At 37.9% G+C, this 17,194-nt stretch overlaps 1 protein-coding gene across 5 annotated transcripts in view; it reads right to left on the bottom strand.

Moving 5' to 3' along the window:
* The window catches only part of Nsmaf (neutral sphingomyelinase activation associated factor), a 55,518-nt gene that overhangs the window by 26,356 nt on the left and 11,968 nt on the right, over nt 1-17,194 (bottom strand). For all 5 annotated transcript variants that reach the window (XR_013088951.1, XM_076836333.1, XM_076836332.1 and 2 more), the window contains exons 2-9: nt 11,736-11,825; nt 7,540-7,618; nt 7,378-7,445; nt 7,261-7,297; nt 2,900-2,950; nt 806-877; nt 453-500; nt 303-355 (exon numbers count right to left, since the gene is read on the bottom strand). Coding sequence is in view for 4 of the 5 variants with exons in the window: in XM_076836333.1 (XP_076692448.1) it covers nt 303-355; nt 453-500; nt 806-877; nt 2,900-2,950; nt 7,261-7,297; nt 7,378-7,445; nt 7,540-7,618; nt 11,736-11,825 (498 nt within the window). In the remaining variant the exon portion in view is untranslated. The remainder of the gene's footprint in view (nt 1-302; nt 356-452; nt 501-805; nt 878-2,899; nt 2,951-7,260; nt 7,298-7,377; nt 7,446-7,539; nt 7,619-11,735; nt 11,826-17,194) is intronic.

Raw genomic sequence — 17,194 nt, 5'->3', positions numbered from 1 at the left:
CTGAGTATGTCCACGACTGAGGAAGACAAGTCAATACTTTTGAAATAATAACCCAAATTTTTCACCATAAAGAATAACTAAAGTGGCAACATTCATATTAGACAAAAAAGATAATACAGCAAAACCTAAGAAAAGATCAATGCCATCACCACTGACATTTTGAGCCAAAGTTTAATAGCTAGACTTTGTTCAAAATATACCATATTTACCAATGGAAAAAAAAAAAGAATAACTATAAACTGATGTTGTCATTGTCATCTAACGTCCTTTCTAATCAGGAAACAAGATGATTAAAAACATACCTGTTTTTGTCAAATGATGTCCTAGCCAAACGTGACTGCAAGATAGCCGTTATCTATGAGAAAAGACCCATTAAAAATTATGAATGTTAAGTACTTATGAGTAACATGTCAACACAGGTAATTTACAAAGATACCAATAGGAACACTTACCATGGCAGTTTGGTCACCCAGTTTGTCAAGGCAAGATGCTCTGTGAAGCTACAATATCATAAACACACATGATCATTTTTTTTCTCGGATGGGATAGAGTATTTCTTTAGAAGCAACAAAAAACACTAATTATTCTGTCACTTGGTGATAGCCCAGATTATTTTGTGTGTATGTATCGCTACTTCCTAATAGACAGTTTGCAAATTCTACATATTCAAGTAAATCTGCCAGGTAGATAGAAAAGAGATTACGGTTTGGATCATAGGGAAACATAAAATGTTTTTTTAAAAAGGTTTCTGCCTCAGTTTGCTTCAGGGTTCTCCTTCCAGGGAGTGGCTAAGTCACTGGCTTACCTGAAGCAGTGTCTCCACCACATCTTCCACTTTCCCTGAAACATCCAATTCAAAGACATATTCCATTTTGCCCTAACAAAAAGAGGAGGATATCAAAACAATAGAGAAGGAGGAGCATGTCATCCCTGTGACATTAAGATCATTTGTGCAACACCAGCTAAGTTCCACCTGTTTCTGCCTCACCCTGGATTCACTGCTATTTTATTACTTCCTGCCTTCTGCTGACTTTGGGTTTACTCTGCCCTCCTTGTTCTAATTCCTTGATGTGTAGTTAGGATTTTCATTCTGAGATCTCTCTTCTTTTTTAATGCAGGCATTTATCTTTATGAACTTCCCTCTGAATACTGCTTTGCTCCCATACATTGTTGTGTTTTTGTTCTTATTTGTCTTGAGATACTTTGTAATTTCTCTTTTCTTATTTGACTCACTGGTTGCTTGGTAGCATGTTGTTTAATTGCCATACATCTGTGAACTTCACAGCTTTCTGCTGTTATTTCTAGTTTCATTCCATTGTGGTTGGAAAGGATAAATGATATTTCATCATCTTAAATTTGTTAAGACTTGTTTTGTGATCTCACATGGGATCTGTCCTGGGAATGTCCCATGAACTTGAGAAGAATGTGTGTTCTGCTGCTGTGTGTGGAACGCTGTGTGTGTGTCTGCCAGGTCCATTTGGTCTGCAGTGTTTCTTGTCTTCTGTTTCCTCACTGATGTTCTCTCTGGATGTTCTACCCATTGTTGAAATTGGGTACTGACATTTATTATTAATCTGTTGATTAATTCACACACTTAGATGCTCTGAGACTAGGTATGTATGTATTGTGATAGTTAATTTTGTGTGTCGACTAAATTAGGCCCCGGGGTGCCAAAATACTTGATTAAACATTATATTTGGATGTCTCTCAGAAGATGTTTTTGAATGAGATTAACAATTGAATCAGTAAACTTAGTAGATTGCCCTCTCCAATGTGGGTAGGCCTCCTCTGATCTATTGAGAACCTGAATAAAATAAAAAGCTAAGTAGAAAAAAATATTCTTTCTCTCTGTGTTCAAGCTGGGATTTTGGTCTTGACTTGCCTTAAGACTAGGGCTCAAACTCAAAGTAGAACTTACATGGATGGCTCTCCTGTTTCTGTGCCTTTCAATCTTTATAATAACACGGGCCAATTTCTGATAATAATCTCAACCCCCACCCCTCCCACACACTATGCATGCATGTATGTACTCATGCACATGCATATACATACACACATCCTACTGGTTCCATTTCTTTAGAGAACCCTAATACATGTATACATATATATAACTGTGCAGCTTGCATTTGAGGTGAGTCTCGAGAAAGCCTTTAAGAGAGACAGCATCCCAGGGAGGGGTTCTGGACTTGGGGGTAGGGCATTCTACTTCCCTGGAGGCTTTTGTCAATGTGTGTAGGTGCTGTGTAAACAACAAGGGAACAGTGTGTAAAAGGCATTTAGCAGGCAGTAAGAGACTGTAAGGAGGGACAGCCACATACAATGAAGAATTGTCCTCCCCAAAATGCCAGTAATACCTTCTAAGGATAATTAAAACTCAATATTTGTATTTTTGGAGTAAACAGGGTATGCAAATGTTTATCTGTAAAACTCAAAGGCATATACAGTTGTGCATTTCATGGACTGCTGGTTAAGAAACTGCAGGCTGGCCTGTTATCTGGACTGAGATTCAGGCTGGGGGATGTATCTACCCAGGGGAGGGATTTTCCTAACGCACAGAGGTGCCAGGAATAAGGAGCACTGGCCGTGTTCCTAACTCCTTTAAAAACTCTCTTTTAGCTGGAGTTATCTCTTTACCATGCATTAAGCTGAAGTATAAAGAATTAAAATATAGGAGTTCCATGAAATACCTAAGCTCATTTGAAAATTCCTGATGAACCAGACACTGTATTCAAGTCTACTCAGCTTCTACCCAATTAAGAGTAGTAACTGAGTTTTCAAAGAAGATTACTTTATAACATACAAATAAATATTTCTCAGATATTTAAAAATATTTTTTAGTAATCTTAATATTCAAAATCACTACATAAGTTATTGGGAATACATGAAGAACTTTACTTACCCTTTCTATTTTATATGGTGCAACAATATTATGTTCTTTAATAAAATATACCTGAGGAAGACAAGTCAATACTTTTGAAATAATAACCCAAATTTTTCACCATAAAGAATAACTATAAACTAGGATATTATGAACTGAATATTTTAAATCATTGTTTCGTAATCTCCATTGGTGAAACTACTGCATTAATTAATTATTGATTTGTATGGTCTTAAAAGTTCAAATATTAACATAACAAATATTAAATTAAAAAGAGAATTATGAAGATAACAAGGAAGCAACAATTATTAGATAGATGAATATCTGAGATGCTTTATGAATGTTATTACTTGTACCAAGTAACCAAGTAGATAGCAGAAGGAAGCTAATATAAGCTCTGGTTTTTCTAAGAAGTGGGTAAAACGAAGTCACTGTGGAATGAATACACTAACATAAAGTAATTGTGTTTTCAGCAGGCCACCAGTTCTCACACTAGGTGTTGGTAATTATGTGGACAAGCAACACCATTCAGCAGAGCATGGACTCCTTGCACCACCTGTACCCTGTCCCTGCCTGTCTTCCCCCAGACAGTGGAGGGACTGCCTGGGTCCTCAAAGGCCAGCAGCTCTCCTGGGGCACAGATGTGGACTCCCCCTACACCTATGAGTCATTCAACAACTCTGTTCCTATGATCATATACTGCACCTTCTCCCATTTTACACAAATCACAGGTAACCATCCCCACTTGGTTTCACATCCTTCTCTGGCCATTTCTGCTCCTTTTTGTGGCAAAATTTTGCAAGAGCTGCCTATATCTTTCCCTGGGCCCATGACAGGCTTTCACTCCACCACACTACATTGGTAGAAACCATTCCTCCAGTGCACGAAAGGGGCAGGAGACCTCCATGCACCAAATCCAACGGTAGGTTTGCCAGTCTATCTTAGCTCTCCTTCTCAGAGCACATGAGATAGCTGATGATATTTCCACTAGGCTTGCAGGACACTGGCTCCTGGTTCTCCCCTTCTCTTCCCACCCTAATACTGAAAAGAAGCAGGGCCCTAGTCCTTGGACCTCTCTGGCCATTCTCAGTCACTGGCAAATTTCTATTCTCAGAGTTTAAGGACTATCTGGAGCTGGGCACAGTGGTGCAACATATAATCCCAGCAGCTTGAGAGGCAGAGGAAGGAGGATTGCAAGTTTAAGGCTGGCCTCAGAAAGTTGGTGAGGTCCTGAACAACTTAGTGAGACCCTGTCTCAAAATAAAATATATAAAAAAAAAAAAGGCTGGGGATGTGGATCAGTCAGTGATTAAGTGCCCCTGGGTTCAATTTCTGGTACCAAAAACAAAGCCACCATATGGAAATTTTCAACTCCCTCCCTTATCTTTCTAGCCACAGCTTCTTCTCTGAAACCCAGCCAAATGCATCCTACCACCCTACTGGACTTCTCTTGGAGGTCTGTTAGGCATCTCAACTCTCACACTCTGAACCACGCCTGTTCTTCCCCAGACTTCTTTATCTTCAAAAAAGGCACCACTAACCACCTATTGGAGTCCTTCATGATTGTTCTGCTACATACCCTGCTATTGGCACATTTATTAGATTTTTCTTCAGAATATATACAAACAAAAACCACCTTTCACCGTCCTGAGCCAAAACACTTGAGTTTCTGAATAATCCCAAGTGTCCCCTAACTTGCCCTTGTACAACTTGCTCTCCATCCAGCCTCAAAAGTGATTTATAACTATGTGCAAATCAGATTTTGACTCTTCTCTTTTAGTTCTCCAGTGCTTTTCTCTTCTGCTGTTTACTCTAAACCTTAAAGCATTACCGTGGCCCGGGGGCCCTCAGCGACATGGACCTGGCCCCTGTTCCAGTCTCCTTCTGAGTGCTTTTCTCAACTCCCACCACCCAGACACACATGCCACCTCTTGGTTCCTTACCACCACTCTCTGCACCTGGAATGCTCTGCTCATGACAATCCCATAGCTCACTCTTTCCTGCCTCTGGGAGTCCATTCAAGTGGTTCCTTCTCAGGGAGGCACTGACCACTCACAGTGATATTCTCCGTCACTTTCTATTCCTGGTCCTGCTTTCATTTTCTTTATGATATTTATCCATACCCGACACTGGAGGAAATGCTTGCTTACTGTTTGTCTCTCCCACTGAAAAAGCATAATTCAGGGGCTGGGGTTGTGGCTCAGTGGTAGAGCACCTGCCTAGCATGTGTGAGGCACTGAGTTTGATTCTCAGCAACACATATAAATACATGAATAAAATTAAGGTCCAGCAACAATTAAAGACATTAAAAAAAAAAAAAGAAAAGCATAATTTATGGAGAGAGAGAGGCTTTGGATATCTTGTTCTTCCCTCTATCTGGGACCCTAAATATTTATTTTGTTTGAGCATCATCAACAACAACAACAACAACAAAAATGGAAGCAAAACTCTCTAAATCTAAAGCACCATAACCTATTTCTGAAACCTTGTGACCTACTAAGTAATGAGAAAACAGAGAAGTTGCCTGGTTGTGTACTTAACATGGAAAGATTAATACTCAAAAGAGTAGCTTTGTGTCCAGGCATCCCTTGATGTTAAATTGATTTCAGGTTAGTTTGAAATCGCTTCTGAAAACTATTAAAAGTATGTAACAGATTTGGGGACTTTATTTCTAAGCCCAAAGCTAGTAAAATTTTGCTAAAACAACTAAGAAATCAAAGTTTTATCATGAAAATATCTCTTCTTTCCCAAATATAGATGTTCAAAAAATAAGGTCATAAAAGTAATAAGATAAATGGATATGAGAACAAAGGGGCAGACCAGAATTAATAGCAGCCTCTCAAAACGGTAGATGGCTGTAACTGTATCCACCTCTGTCAGTAAAGCAACATGAAGTTGCCAGCAGGGTGGTGTAGGTCTATAGTCCCAGCCACTCAGGAGGCTCAGGTGTGAGGACGGCAAGTTCCTCATTTGAGACCCTATCTCAAAATAAAAATAAAAAGGACTGGGGAAGTAGCTCAGTACTAGAATGCCCCAGGCTCAGTCCCTAATACTACAAAATAAATAACTAAAAGAAGAAGTCAAGAAGCTCACAAAATGTTTTCTTCCTTAAAATTAATAGACTCATGGAGGGCTGGGGTGGTAGCTCAGTGGTAGAGCCCTTGATTAGCAAGCATGAGGCACTGGGTTCAATTGTCAGCACCACATAAAAAATAAATAAATAAAATAAAGGTATCATGTCCATCTACAATTTTAAAAAATAAAAAAAAAATAGACTCATGGAAGAGAGAAATAGAAAATCATCTAATCTGAAATCTCCTAGCTCTTGTAAAATAATTTCAACACACAATAAACAGTGTTCCACAAAGGGCTCAGTGACCCAGGGAGTGCAGGGGCCACTCTACTTCTGACTCCTGTGAGACTCTCCGCATTGCCACTTTGAGTGAAGTCCTGAAACAAAGAATCTGTTTTTGTTTGGCTTTTCTGACACTCACTTGATTATAGAATGATCTTTCTCTGAACACTTCCACACCTCAAAGAACTAGAGCTCTGCAGAACTGACTTGAGGCAACACAGCTAATGCTTCATTTTAAGGTGAAGAAGAAATCCAGAGCCCAAAGAAAGTGGTAGATTTCTACTCCCTTCTCATTTAAAGTTTTAAAGACAATCTACACACTAATCGTATGACATAAATACAAAACATATATAGGTTTTCAATATCTTGTAATGCCAGTACTGTACTGAGCACCTATATGGAGCACAGCATTGGGTACATAAATGAAAACAGAATAAATTGGGAATCAACAAAAGACCATGATCCGAAGGGTCATGATGATACAAGAAGGGCCCTCCTGAGTCATGCCTGGACTGCTGTGAGTCAGCCTGAGTTCATGCATGTGGCCTGCGCTTGCTTGCCTTCCACCTTCTAAATGGCCACAAGGTTCAGGAGAAACTGCCACCTCTTCTCTCAACCCACCCACGCTGACCAGCACCTGAGGACAAAACCCTAAACCCACAGATACAGCACACTTAATAAATACCAAGGGGGCTGGGGTTGTGGCTCAGTGGTAGAGTGCTTGCCTAGCATGTGTGAGGCCCTGGGTACGATTGTCAGCACCACATAAAAGTTAAATAAATAAAGGTACTGTGTCCATCTACAACTAAAAAATATTTTAAAAAATCAAGGATCCTATTGGAAAATATATCTTTAAAAAGTTTTTTTTTCAATGACTAAATTTTAAAGGCACTTAAACATATATTCCAATGATTTTCATTCGAGATTCCTACAGAAAAATAATTTCATAATGTGAAAAGAAATCATACAAATGCATATATAAGTGTGCATAAAAGTTCGAAAAAAATATTTACTAGGTGCTTCTTACCTGACTGAAAATGAGTGAAATACCACCAGATTTTGCCCTAAAATACAGATAAAAGTCATCAGAGATATAATACTTTTGATTGAACTAGAAGATAAATAGTTAGTGAAGAGCACATACTTTGCAAAGGGTTGGTTGGCTCCATTTTCTCCATGTTTTCCTATCTTTATACAATCTCTCAAAGGAATCTAGATAAAATTGAAAAAAAATATTATAAAAATAAGCAAAGGTAAAATATATAAAAAATAGGAATGTTTTTTTTCACACTTAGAATGTGTTTACCTTAATGATAGGTTGGGATATTGCATCTGGTTCAAAAATCACTGATTTTGAACATATTTTTAAGGAGCCTCTGATTTTCCTGGGAATTAGAAGAGATTACTTAATGAATATAATAATAGTCACATGGTACATTTTAACTAGAAAATAGGTTTCTAAGTCATCAGCTAAGAAAAGCTCAACAACACAATTAGAGAAGATATGACAGGCTGGAAAAAATAAAATAATTTCCCTTTTCTCCACCTTCTTAGATGTTACAGAAATCTGCACATTTTAAAATTATGGTTTCATCTGTTGAGCACTGTACCATACCTTCTATTTTTATTACCTTATTTTGTCCTCACAGCTATTCTATAAGAGAAACTAAAGACCAGAAAGGTTAATAAATATTGATTCTATCATATCATCAATAAATTCTCTATAATCAAAAGAACAATTCAGAAGGTAATATTAAATGTCTAAAATTGACTAGATAAAGGTATTTTTAATTTAAAATCATACAAAGAATACAGAGTTTAAATTGAGCACATAAAATGCCTTTAACAGTGATTTTGGGGTATGGAGGAGTTCAGGAAAAAAAATCTGTTCCACGATAATAAATGCCTTTAAAAGTCTATCCATCTACTACTATAATACCAAGTAAATCAGTTATGAATTTTACCATTTTCATCTTTCCTTAAGCCATTTATGTGTCTTCGATAAGTTGTAGAAAAACATTCTCAAGCATTTTAGAGTCAGATGTTAGTTTTGGCTAATGAGCATCACTTGTTGGAAGCTAATAAAAAACTGTAAAGTTTATTGTCATTTGTGGATTGGATGACTTATTAATGATCAAACCAAGACAACAGTTTATTATGTAGTCAGAATATAGATCAGGAGACACTGGAATACTAATATAAAGAAATCATCTTTTTTTAATGATTTGCTGTATTTATTTATTTTGCATTACAATTCTTAATACACTATTATACAATAATTTATTATATCTCTGATTATATATGAGGTATGTTGACACCAAATTCACATCTTCATACATGTATTTTGTATAATGATGAGGGTCTCCTTTCACCATCCATGCTATTCCCCTTCTCCCTCCCTTTCCTTCCACCCCTATTCCCTATCTAGAGGTAATCTTCCTCCCTAGAAATCATCTTAAGATCAGTTTCCAGTAGTACATTTTGTCTACAAGTAGAATTTTTAAAATCTCAGGTTCTTTAAAATCACTTCCATTACATTTGGAATTTTTCTCTGGCCATTTCTTGGTCCTGTTCAATTCTCTTGCTTGGTCTATTCCAGGGCTCTCTCAAATCTCCCTGCCTTAATGGAAGCAATTTTTGTAGGCTGTCCATATCTGAGGTTCTGAATCCACATGTTTAATAAATCTTGGGCAAAAACAAATTTTTAATAATTCTAGAAAGTACCAACAGGATCAATTTGAATTTGCCATATACCTAGGACTACACTGAATCCATGAAAATAAAGTGATGTGTCAGGATTGTTCATAGGTTACTGTAAGTAACCTAGAGATGATTTAAAGTATGTGGGAGGACATTCAAAGATTTTGGCATCTGTAGGAGTCCAGGAAAAATTAACCCCTTGGAGACACTGGGGTCTACGAGATGAACTGGGTTCAAAAGAGCTGGCTGCAAGATTAAGCTAAAAAAACGGTAAGAAAGCACAGGACACAGAAGTAATTTTCATATTGAGGGTAGGATGGCTCTGTGCCTTAAAGGTCAGCTTCCACGCTGGAAGGCACCTGGAATCTCTTTATTTTTATAGCGGGGGTGGCAGGGCAGACATACAAAGGAGTTTCGATAGGAAGTTTCAAAGGGGGTTTGCCCAATCCCATTGGGTAACGCTCAAGTCCAGAGCTGAAGCAAACTTCTTTGCCAAGCGAAGGTGAAGGACATTTGCCTCGCATAGTGGGAGGTGTGCGATGCCAGACCAACACCCCCTTTACTCAAGGCTGAGAGGGGAGGCTTAGCTCTTGGGCAGGGCGGCCTCCCACACTGGGGAACAAACTATATATCCAAATTTCTATATAAGGCCCTCTTAAGCAAAGGAAACAATCACATAGAGAAACAAGGCTTCCAGTCTGACAATTCTCTTCCCCATACCTCCCATCAGCACCACCAGAGTAACACTCCTGTTCTTCTGTAGGAAGGAAGTATTTATTTAGCTTTCTCTCTTCAGTGCTTAATACATATACATTGAATGGATGAGAAGACCCATCACACGGATGGTCATGGTTCTTTAAAATCCTCTTCTTCAAGGGGGTTTATAAATTTTATATCATTTTTTCACATTGTTACATGCATTTACTTTTTATGCCCAAACTTGCCCAATAGTAACTTAAAAAAAAAAAAAAACTTTTGAAATTTCTAAACATATATGAATAGACTGGAGTGTCATTTTTGGATAATTGTTCCTCAGAAGACCATGTGCTAAAGGCTTGGTCCCCCAGATAGACACTATTGGGAGGTGGTGGAAGCTTAGAGGTAGGGCTTAGTGGGAAGTTTTCAAGTCACTGGGACATATCCTTGAAGGGGATAATGGCACCCCAGCTCCTTTCCCTTTCTTACTTTGGCTTCTTGGTCATGAGATGAACAGGTTTGCATGTTCCTGCCCTCATGTGCCATCACAGGCTTGAAAACAATAGGGCAAGATGGTCATGGACTGAAACCTTCAAAACACATCTTGTCTCTTTATAAGCCGATATCTCAAGTATTTGTTAAATGAGTGGAAAGCTGACTAAACACAGACTACTGAGAAAATTCTAGACATCACTCATTTCATCCACAAATACTTTAATAGGAATCACATGAGAAACACTCTTAATAAATGGCCTTTCGTTATTACACCTAAAAATTAGGACTGAGAGCACAGCTCATGGTGGAGTACATGCTACGCAGATATGCAAAGCCCAGGGTCCCATTCCCAAGCACTAATAACAATTCCTTCATTTCATCAAGTATATAGTCAGTGTTCATATTTTTGTATTTTATAATAGAAAACAGGTTTTTTTTCAATTATATAAATGTCTTCACAGTCAGTTTGCTCAAATAAAAATCCAAATAAGTCCATGTTACATTTAGTTGATATGTCCATTACCATCTCTTAATCTAAGCTAATTTTCTCATATTATGAATTTTGCTGAATACATCTCTGTCATTTTCCTATACCCATATACTCCCTTTAAATAATTGGTAAGATTAAAAGACTTGATCAGCCTCTGTTTTGATCTTCTGATGACAAAACTTCAGAGGAGGGGCACAGGTATTGCCTTTGCTTTAGAAGGCACTGGGGCCTCAAGTGATAATATTCATTATAAGACTCCTAATGGTTTCAGCAGCTATTGAAGATTAATGTCTAGATCAGAGGTTGGCAAACTTCTGTGAAGAGCCAGATAGTAAGCATCTCTAGCTTTGGAGGCTAGAAAGTCTCCATCACAACTATTCACCTCTAACGTTGCAGAGGAAGTCAGATACATTCAAATACAAACAAATAGGTGGGCCTGTGTCCAAGGAAAACTTTACTTAAAGAAGTGGGTCAGATTTTGCCAATAGGCTATAGTTTGCTGACCCCCTAGTGTGATCCATATTTCATACGGATTGAAATGTTATCATTCCTCCTGTATTTATTAGCTAGAATTTGTTAGCAAAGAACTTACTGGCAATTTAGTGATACTGAAGTACAACTTGTACATGGAAAATAAACAAAAAACTTCATTATACACTTTTATAGAAAGCTTTCAAAAGGTAAGATCAAATAAGCAGAATCTTTTAAAAGTCATAACCAGTAGTTACTAAAATATGGAGAAATCAGATTTTTGCTTCTAGTTCAAACTACATAATTACCTATTCATTTTGAAAGAGTTGATTTTATACCAGTTTCACTGTTTATGAACACTGCTTTATAGTACCGTAACCCCAATGATCGAGAGCACTACATTAACTCTAAGGAAAAAAATAATGGGTAGATTCAGAATCCTGTCCATCATCTTCGGAGAAATTAGAAGGATTCACCTTTTGGCTTTGAAAAACATTTAAAGTTATGACAGCGATTTATAAATCTACTTTCCTTGTTAATTTTTACCTAACAAGAAGAGAGAAAAATCCTATATGACCCTACGGATTTACTTTTAAAAAACAGGCATGGGAAAGGTATGTTAGTGTACAAACCTCCAAGAGCTCTCCTACCTTTCTTCCTGGCTACCGTTGCGCTGAACATGATTAGCTGTGTGCTGTTCAAAGTAGTATTCCTCCAAGTTAAGCAGCAACAAGGAAAACCTAAATTTGGGAGAGGAAAGATAATTCTTTCATATTTAGTTTTTAGAAAGTATGAGCAGGCAGTAAATGTAACATGTCTTCCTCCAAGTGCTTCTTCTCATTCCTTAATTTAAAAGCACTTATGGAGCATTTCTCGCATGCCAAACACTCTTCTCTAGCTACCCAGTGGCAGGGAGAAACACACAGACCAGCCTGCCTCATGGGTCAAATGACCACTGTGTCAAAAATAAAATCACTCATTAAGCAAATGAGGGATTCACTTATAGAAATCCCAAGTTTTCATGAAATTAAACTTTTCTGGTCTGAAGGAGCTTGGTTCTCTCCCACCTATGGAATTTTTATTTTCTATTGAAGGAACATGCCAGGCTTCCCCACTTCTTCCCTGCCAATGTTACAGCGAGATCGCAATAAATCACGGAGTCAATCTTAAAGCAGGAGACGGAACCTTCTTTATTCACCACCTAGGGGGTCCAGATTCACCAGTTGGGGAGCCAAGGGGCAGGCTGCAAGTCTACACTCTTCAAGCCCCTCTAGGGATTAGAACATACCTTTTGTATCATAAATAAAGCATGTCACTACATTAATCATAAATGGCTATTGCTATGATTCAAAACCATAGCAATAGCCATTTATGATTAATGTAGTGACATGCTTTATTTAAACAAATATAATGAGATCTAAAATCACAAGCAGACAGGGAAGTGGGGCAAAATGACCCTAGCTGAATAAAAGTTAAAGAATGGTTACTAACATCTAGACAAACATTGACATTTTATGATGTTAGAGTACATTGCCCCCCAAAAATGGAAACCCAAAAGAGAATAATTTTACCTGTATAAAAATTGCCATTTTGTGCAAATCAAAACTACTCTAAGATATCATCTCAGTCCAGTCAGAATGGCAGCTATTATGAAGACAAACAACAATAAGTGTTGGCGAGGATGTGGGGAAAAAGGCACACTCATATACTGCTGATGGGACTGCAAATTGGTGTAGCCAATATGGAAAACAGTATGGAGATTCCTTAGAAAACTGGGAATGGAACCACCATTTGACCCAGCTATCCCTCTCCTCAGTCTACACCCAAAGGACTTAAAAACAGCATACTACAGGGACACAGCCACATCAATGTTTACAGCAGCACAATTCACAATAGCTAAACTGTGGAACCAACCTAGATGCCCTTCAGTAGATGAATGGATAAAAAAAAAATGTGGCATATATACACAATGGAATATTACTCAGCAATAAAAGAGAATAAAATCATGGCATTTGCAGGTAAATGGATGGCACTGGAGAAGATAATGCTAAGTAAAGTTAAGCCAATCCCCCCAAAATAAATGCTGAATGTTTTCTTTGATATAAGGTGATTGATTCATAGTGGAGGAGGGAGGGGTAGCATGAGAGGGATAGATGAACTCTAGATAGAGGAGAGGATGGGAAGAGAAGGGAGGGGTAGGGGGATAGCAAGGAATGTGGAATGTGATAGACATCATTATCCCAAGTAATGTACGAAGACACAAATCAGTGTGAACAAACTTTATATACAACCAGAGATATGAAAAATTGTGCTCTATGTAACAAGAATTGTAATGCATTCCACTGTCATTTATTAAAAAAAAAAAAAGAATTGCCATTTTGTGTTGCCAAACATGCTATGCTAAGCAACTGTTAAAAGGTACAGAGGGAGAAACATTTCTTACATGATATGGAGTCTCAGGGTAAAATGGAGTCTGTTTGGTCATTGCCCATACAGCTAGCCCATAACACCAACATCACATCTCATAGTGATTTGAGTTCATTTTATTACTCTGACAGTACCACGTGCCTCTAGGACACAGGTCCTGATAGCACCTGTCATAACCAACCTAATACTTTGCAAACAATGGTATTTAATATGTAGTAAACTGAATGAAATGAGGTTGAACTATAATTCTTTAAATTTTAAGTGCTTTAAACTTATAAAAATAAGGCAGGAAGATTTTTTAAAAAAATTGATTTGCATGACCAAAGGAAAAATCTATGGCAAAAAAGTAAAAATAAGCATCGTTTGTTTTGTGATAAGGACCAGGAAACATAATAGCATCTAGAGTTATGGGCGAAAGTGGTCATAAGAAGTGTGGGACTTGAGATACATGTTAGAGTTGTGGTGTGTTGGCTAAGGATATTCAGATTAAATGCAGAAGATTAGGCATACATGCTTCTTTTGCTTCCTTTTGAAATCAGACTAAAATTTGAATGCAAATATTTTAAAATGGCAAAATCCAAATATTAACACAAATTGGAAAGACATCAAAGCAAGACAGAGTTGTGGGCAAATCTGTGGGAGATAGAAAGCAGAAGGGAGGAATAAGCAGATCCAGAAAGAATATCAGATACCTCAGAAAAAGCAACACTCAGGAGAAAACCAAGCAGGTCCTGGGACTTCCCAAAAGTCCAGAAATGGCAGGTATCAAGTTCCAGGACAGCACCTAAATACAAATGGCGATCCCAGGACCACCAGCCCCTAATATGAAAGAACAAGATCAAAGCAAGCAGGAAGAACGCAGCTTGAGGGACTAGAGACAACGCAGAGAAGAGAAGGTCCAGAGACCCATAATTAATATCCTTACAAGCAGGAAATTATATTCATGACCCAAGAAAATATTGCTCATTTTAAAAAAATAATCTGAACGACCAGATGTGGTAGTGCACACTTGTAATTCCTGCTCCTGGGGAGGCTGAGACAGGAGGATCCAGAGTTCAAAGCCAGCTTCTGCAAAAGTGAGTTGCTAAGCAACTCAGACCCTGTCTCTAAATAAAATACAAAACAGGGCTGGGGATGTGGCTCAATGGCCTTGTGCCCCTGAGTTCAATCCCTGGTACAGCCCCTACCCTCCAACAAAAATAAATTCTAAATCAAAACAAGAGTGACTCATAAAATTAATGACAGTAGAAACCACTTTTATTATCCTACTAGGTAACTTTTATTGACCTGTCATCCATTTTTAAATCAATGAACAAAAATCAGTCATAAATTTGGTTTGATTTCCAGTAAGTATGTATATGAGAGTATGTCTTAGGCATATAAATATGTCATAGGTGTGTGTGTGTCAGAGAGGGAGGGTGGAGGGAGAGAGGAGGAGGCTAAACTACCAGAGCACAATATGAAATGCTCAATACTTAATCGGAATTTCAACATAATCACAAGATTTAGGATGGCTATGTTATGGTCTGAGCCTAATCAATATAGATCACAGATTATAGATTATGAAATATTAATAAGTAGGATAATAGGATTATATGATAAGTGATATAGAATAAATAATATTAAGCTATTTCTAAGATATTAAAAATTGTTCTTCTGTATTTCATGTGCCCACAAATGTGCTTGAACCCAGGCTGTGATTGTCTGCTTTCGCTCTGCTAACTGCTTTCTCAGTCTTTGTATCTTGCTTGCTGGCCTGCACCTACAATTTGGAGGATGTGGTTTTTTCTTCTCCTTATAAACCCCATAGAACTCGGACTGGCGCTGTTTCTGGCAGAGATAATTTGGGTTCTGCAGGGAGCAGTCCCAGCTGGCTAAACAACAACAACAAAAAACCTCTCTAATTTGGACAAAATTAGGACTGAAAGTGTTTTCTGAGCCATCAACCCACAACAGTTAGAAACAGCCCTTTGATGTATCTGATGATTTCCAGGAAGGTTTTAGACCAGGGAGATATTAATTACTTTGTCCCTTGTTTCTACCTTATGTTTCAATGTTTGGAAACCCTCTGCTTAGGCTGGAGCTGTGCACTTCTTTATTCTCTCTCCTGATCTCCCTAGTTCCTCCTCTTATAGAGAGGGAAAAATAAATAAATAAGACAATGACATCATTTTATAACTATGAAGCACAAACCACCTTCAGAGACAACCAGTGCTTCCACACAATTACTAAACATGTTCATATCAGCCAGGCATGGTGGTGCATGCCTATAATTCCAACAACTCAGGAGGCTGAGGCAGGAGGATCACAGGTCCAGGACAGCCTCAGCAACTTCACAAAACCCTGTCTCAAAAAAAAAAAAAAAAAAAAGAAAGAAATTAAAAAGCCTGGGATAGCTCAGTGGAAAAGAAGTTCAATCCCTAGTACCACACACAAAAAAGTTTATATTAAATTTTATTTCAGAACTGAAGTCATCATTTTAGCAAATACATTAATATAGCCACCTCATCTATCTATGTGCATATTTTGTATTAAATGTAAAACACCTGGAGCAGGTATATAATTAAATCATACTGTTCAAACTTAATAAGGAACTTTTCCCCTATTTATTAGAGTATATAGTTAAATCTTCTTTAAAATTTTTCTACTTAAAAAATTATTACAATTAAGTTTCATGGGTTTTACAGTGATTTTCAAGCTCTATTCTAATTTTGTTAAAAAAAAATTTCCATGCTTTAAACAAAATTAAAATGGGGCTGGGATTGTGGTTCAGCAGTAGAGCGCTTGCCTGGCACGGTCAAGGTGCTGGTTTCGATTCTCAGCACCACGTAAAAAGTATACAAACAAACAAACAAATAAAGGTATTGTGTCCAACTACAACTAAAAAATAAAAATAACCCCCCCCCACTGTTTTGTAGTTGTATGATCTAAATCATTAGTATTATATCAGACTGTAAGTTATTTCTTTAGGAGACCATGACACTGCATATTCCTAGTTTAACCCCTTTTATAGAGTGTGGGGTCATTCTCTTTATATACATTTCCTCATTGAGCAAGTCAACTTTATTAAAAAAATGTTGTCGTATCCTTGTGTCACCTGAATTTTTGTTGTTGTTTATTTATACTGTCAGTTGAACCCAGGAATGCTCTACTATTGAGCTACAGCCCCAGCCTCTCCCCACTTTATAGTGGTTTTATATAATCTTTATTCTGTTTTTTTTTTTTTTTCCTTTTTGGTACCAGGGAATGAACTCAAGGGCACTTGACCACTGAGCCACATCCCCAACCCTATTTTGCATTTTATTTAAAGCCAGGGTCCCACTGAGCTGCTTAGGGCCTCGTGAAATTGCCGAGGTTGGCTTTGAACTCATGATCCTCCTGTCTCAGCCTCCAGAGGCAGCAGAATTACAGGAGTGTGCCACCACACCCGACTAGCCCCAGCCCCCCCCCTTTTTTTTAATATTTTTTAGTTGTAGATGAACACAATATCTTTATTTTATTTATTTATCTTTATGTGGTGCTGAGGATCAAACCCAGCGCCTCACACATGGGAGGCAAGCGCTCCACCACTGAGCTACAAACCCAGCCCTAGCCCCAGCCCTTTTTATGTTTTATTTTGAGACAGGGTTTCACTAAGTTGCTGAGGCTGGCCTCAAACCTGTAATCCTCCTCCCTCAGTCTC

This window comes from Callospermophilus lateralis, chromosome 16 (assembly GCF_048772815.1).
Source record: "Callospermophilus lateralis isolate mCalLat2 chromosome 16, mCalLat2.hap1, whole genome shotgun sequence".
Classification (NCBI taxonomy): domain Eukaryota; kingdom Metazoa; phylum Chordata; class Mammalia; order Rodentia; family Sciuridae; genus Callospermophilus; species Callospermophilus lateralis.
This window is presented reverse-complemented; position numbering and strand designations above follow the sequence as displayed.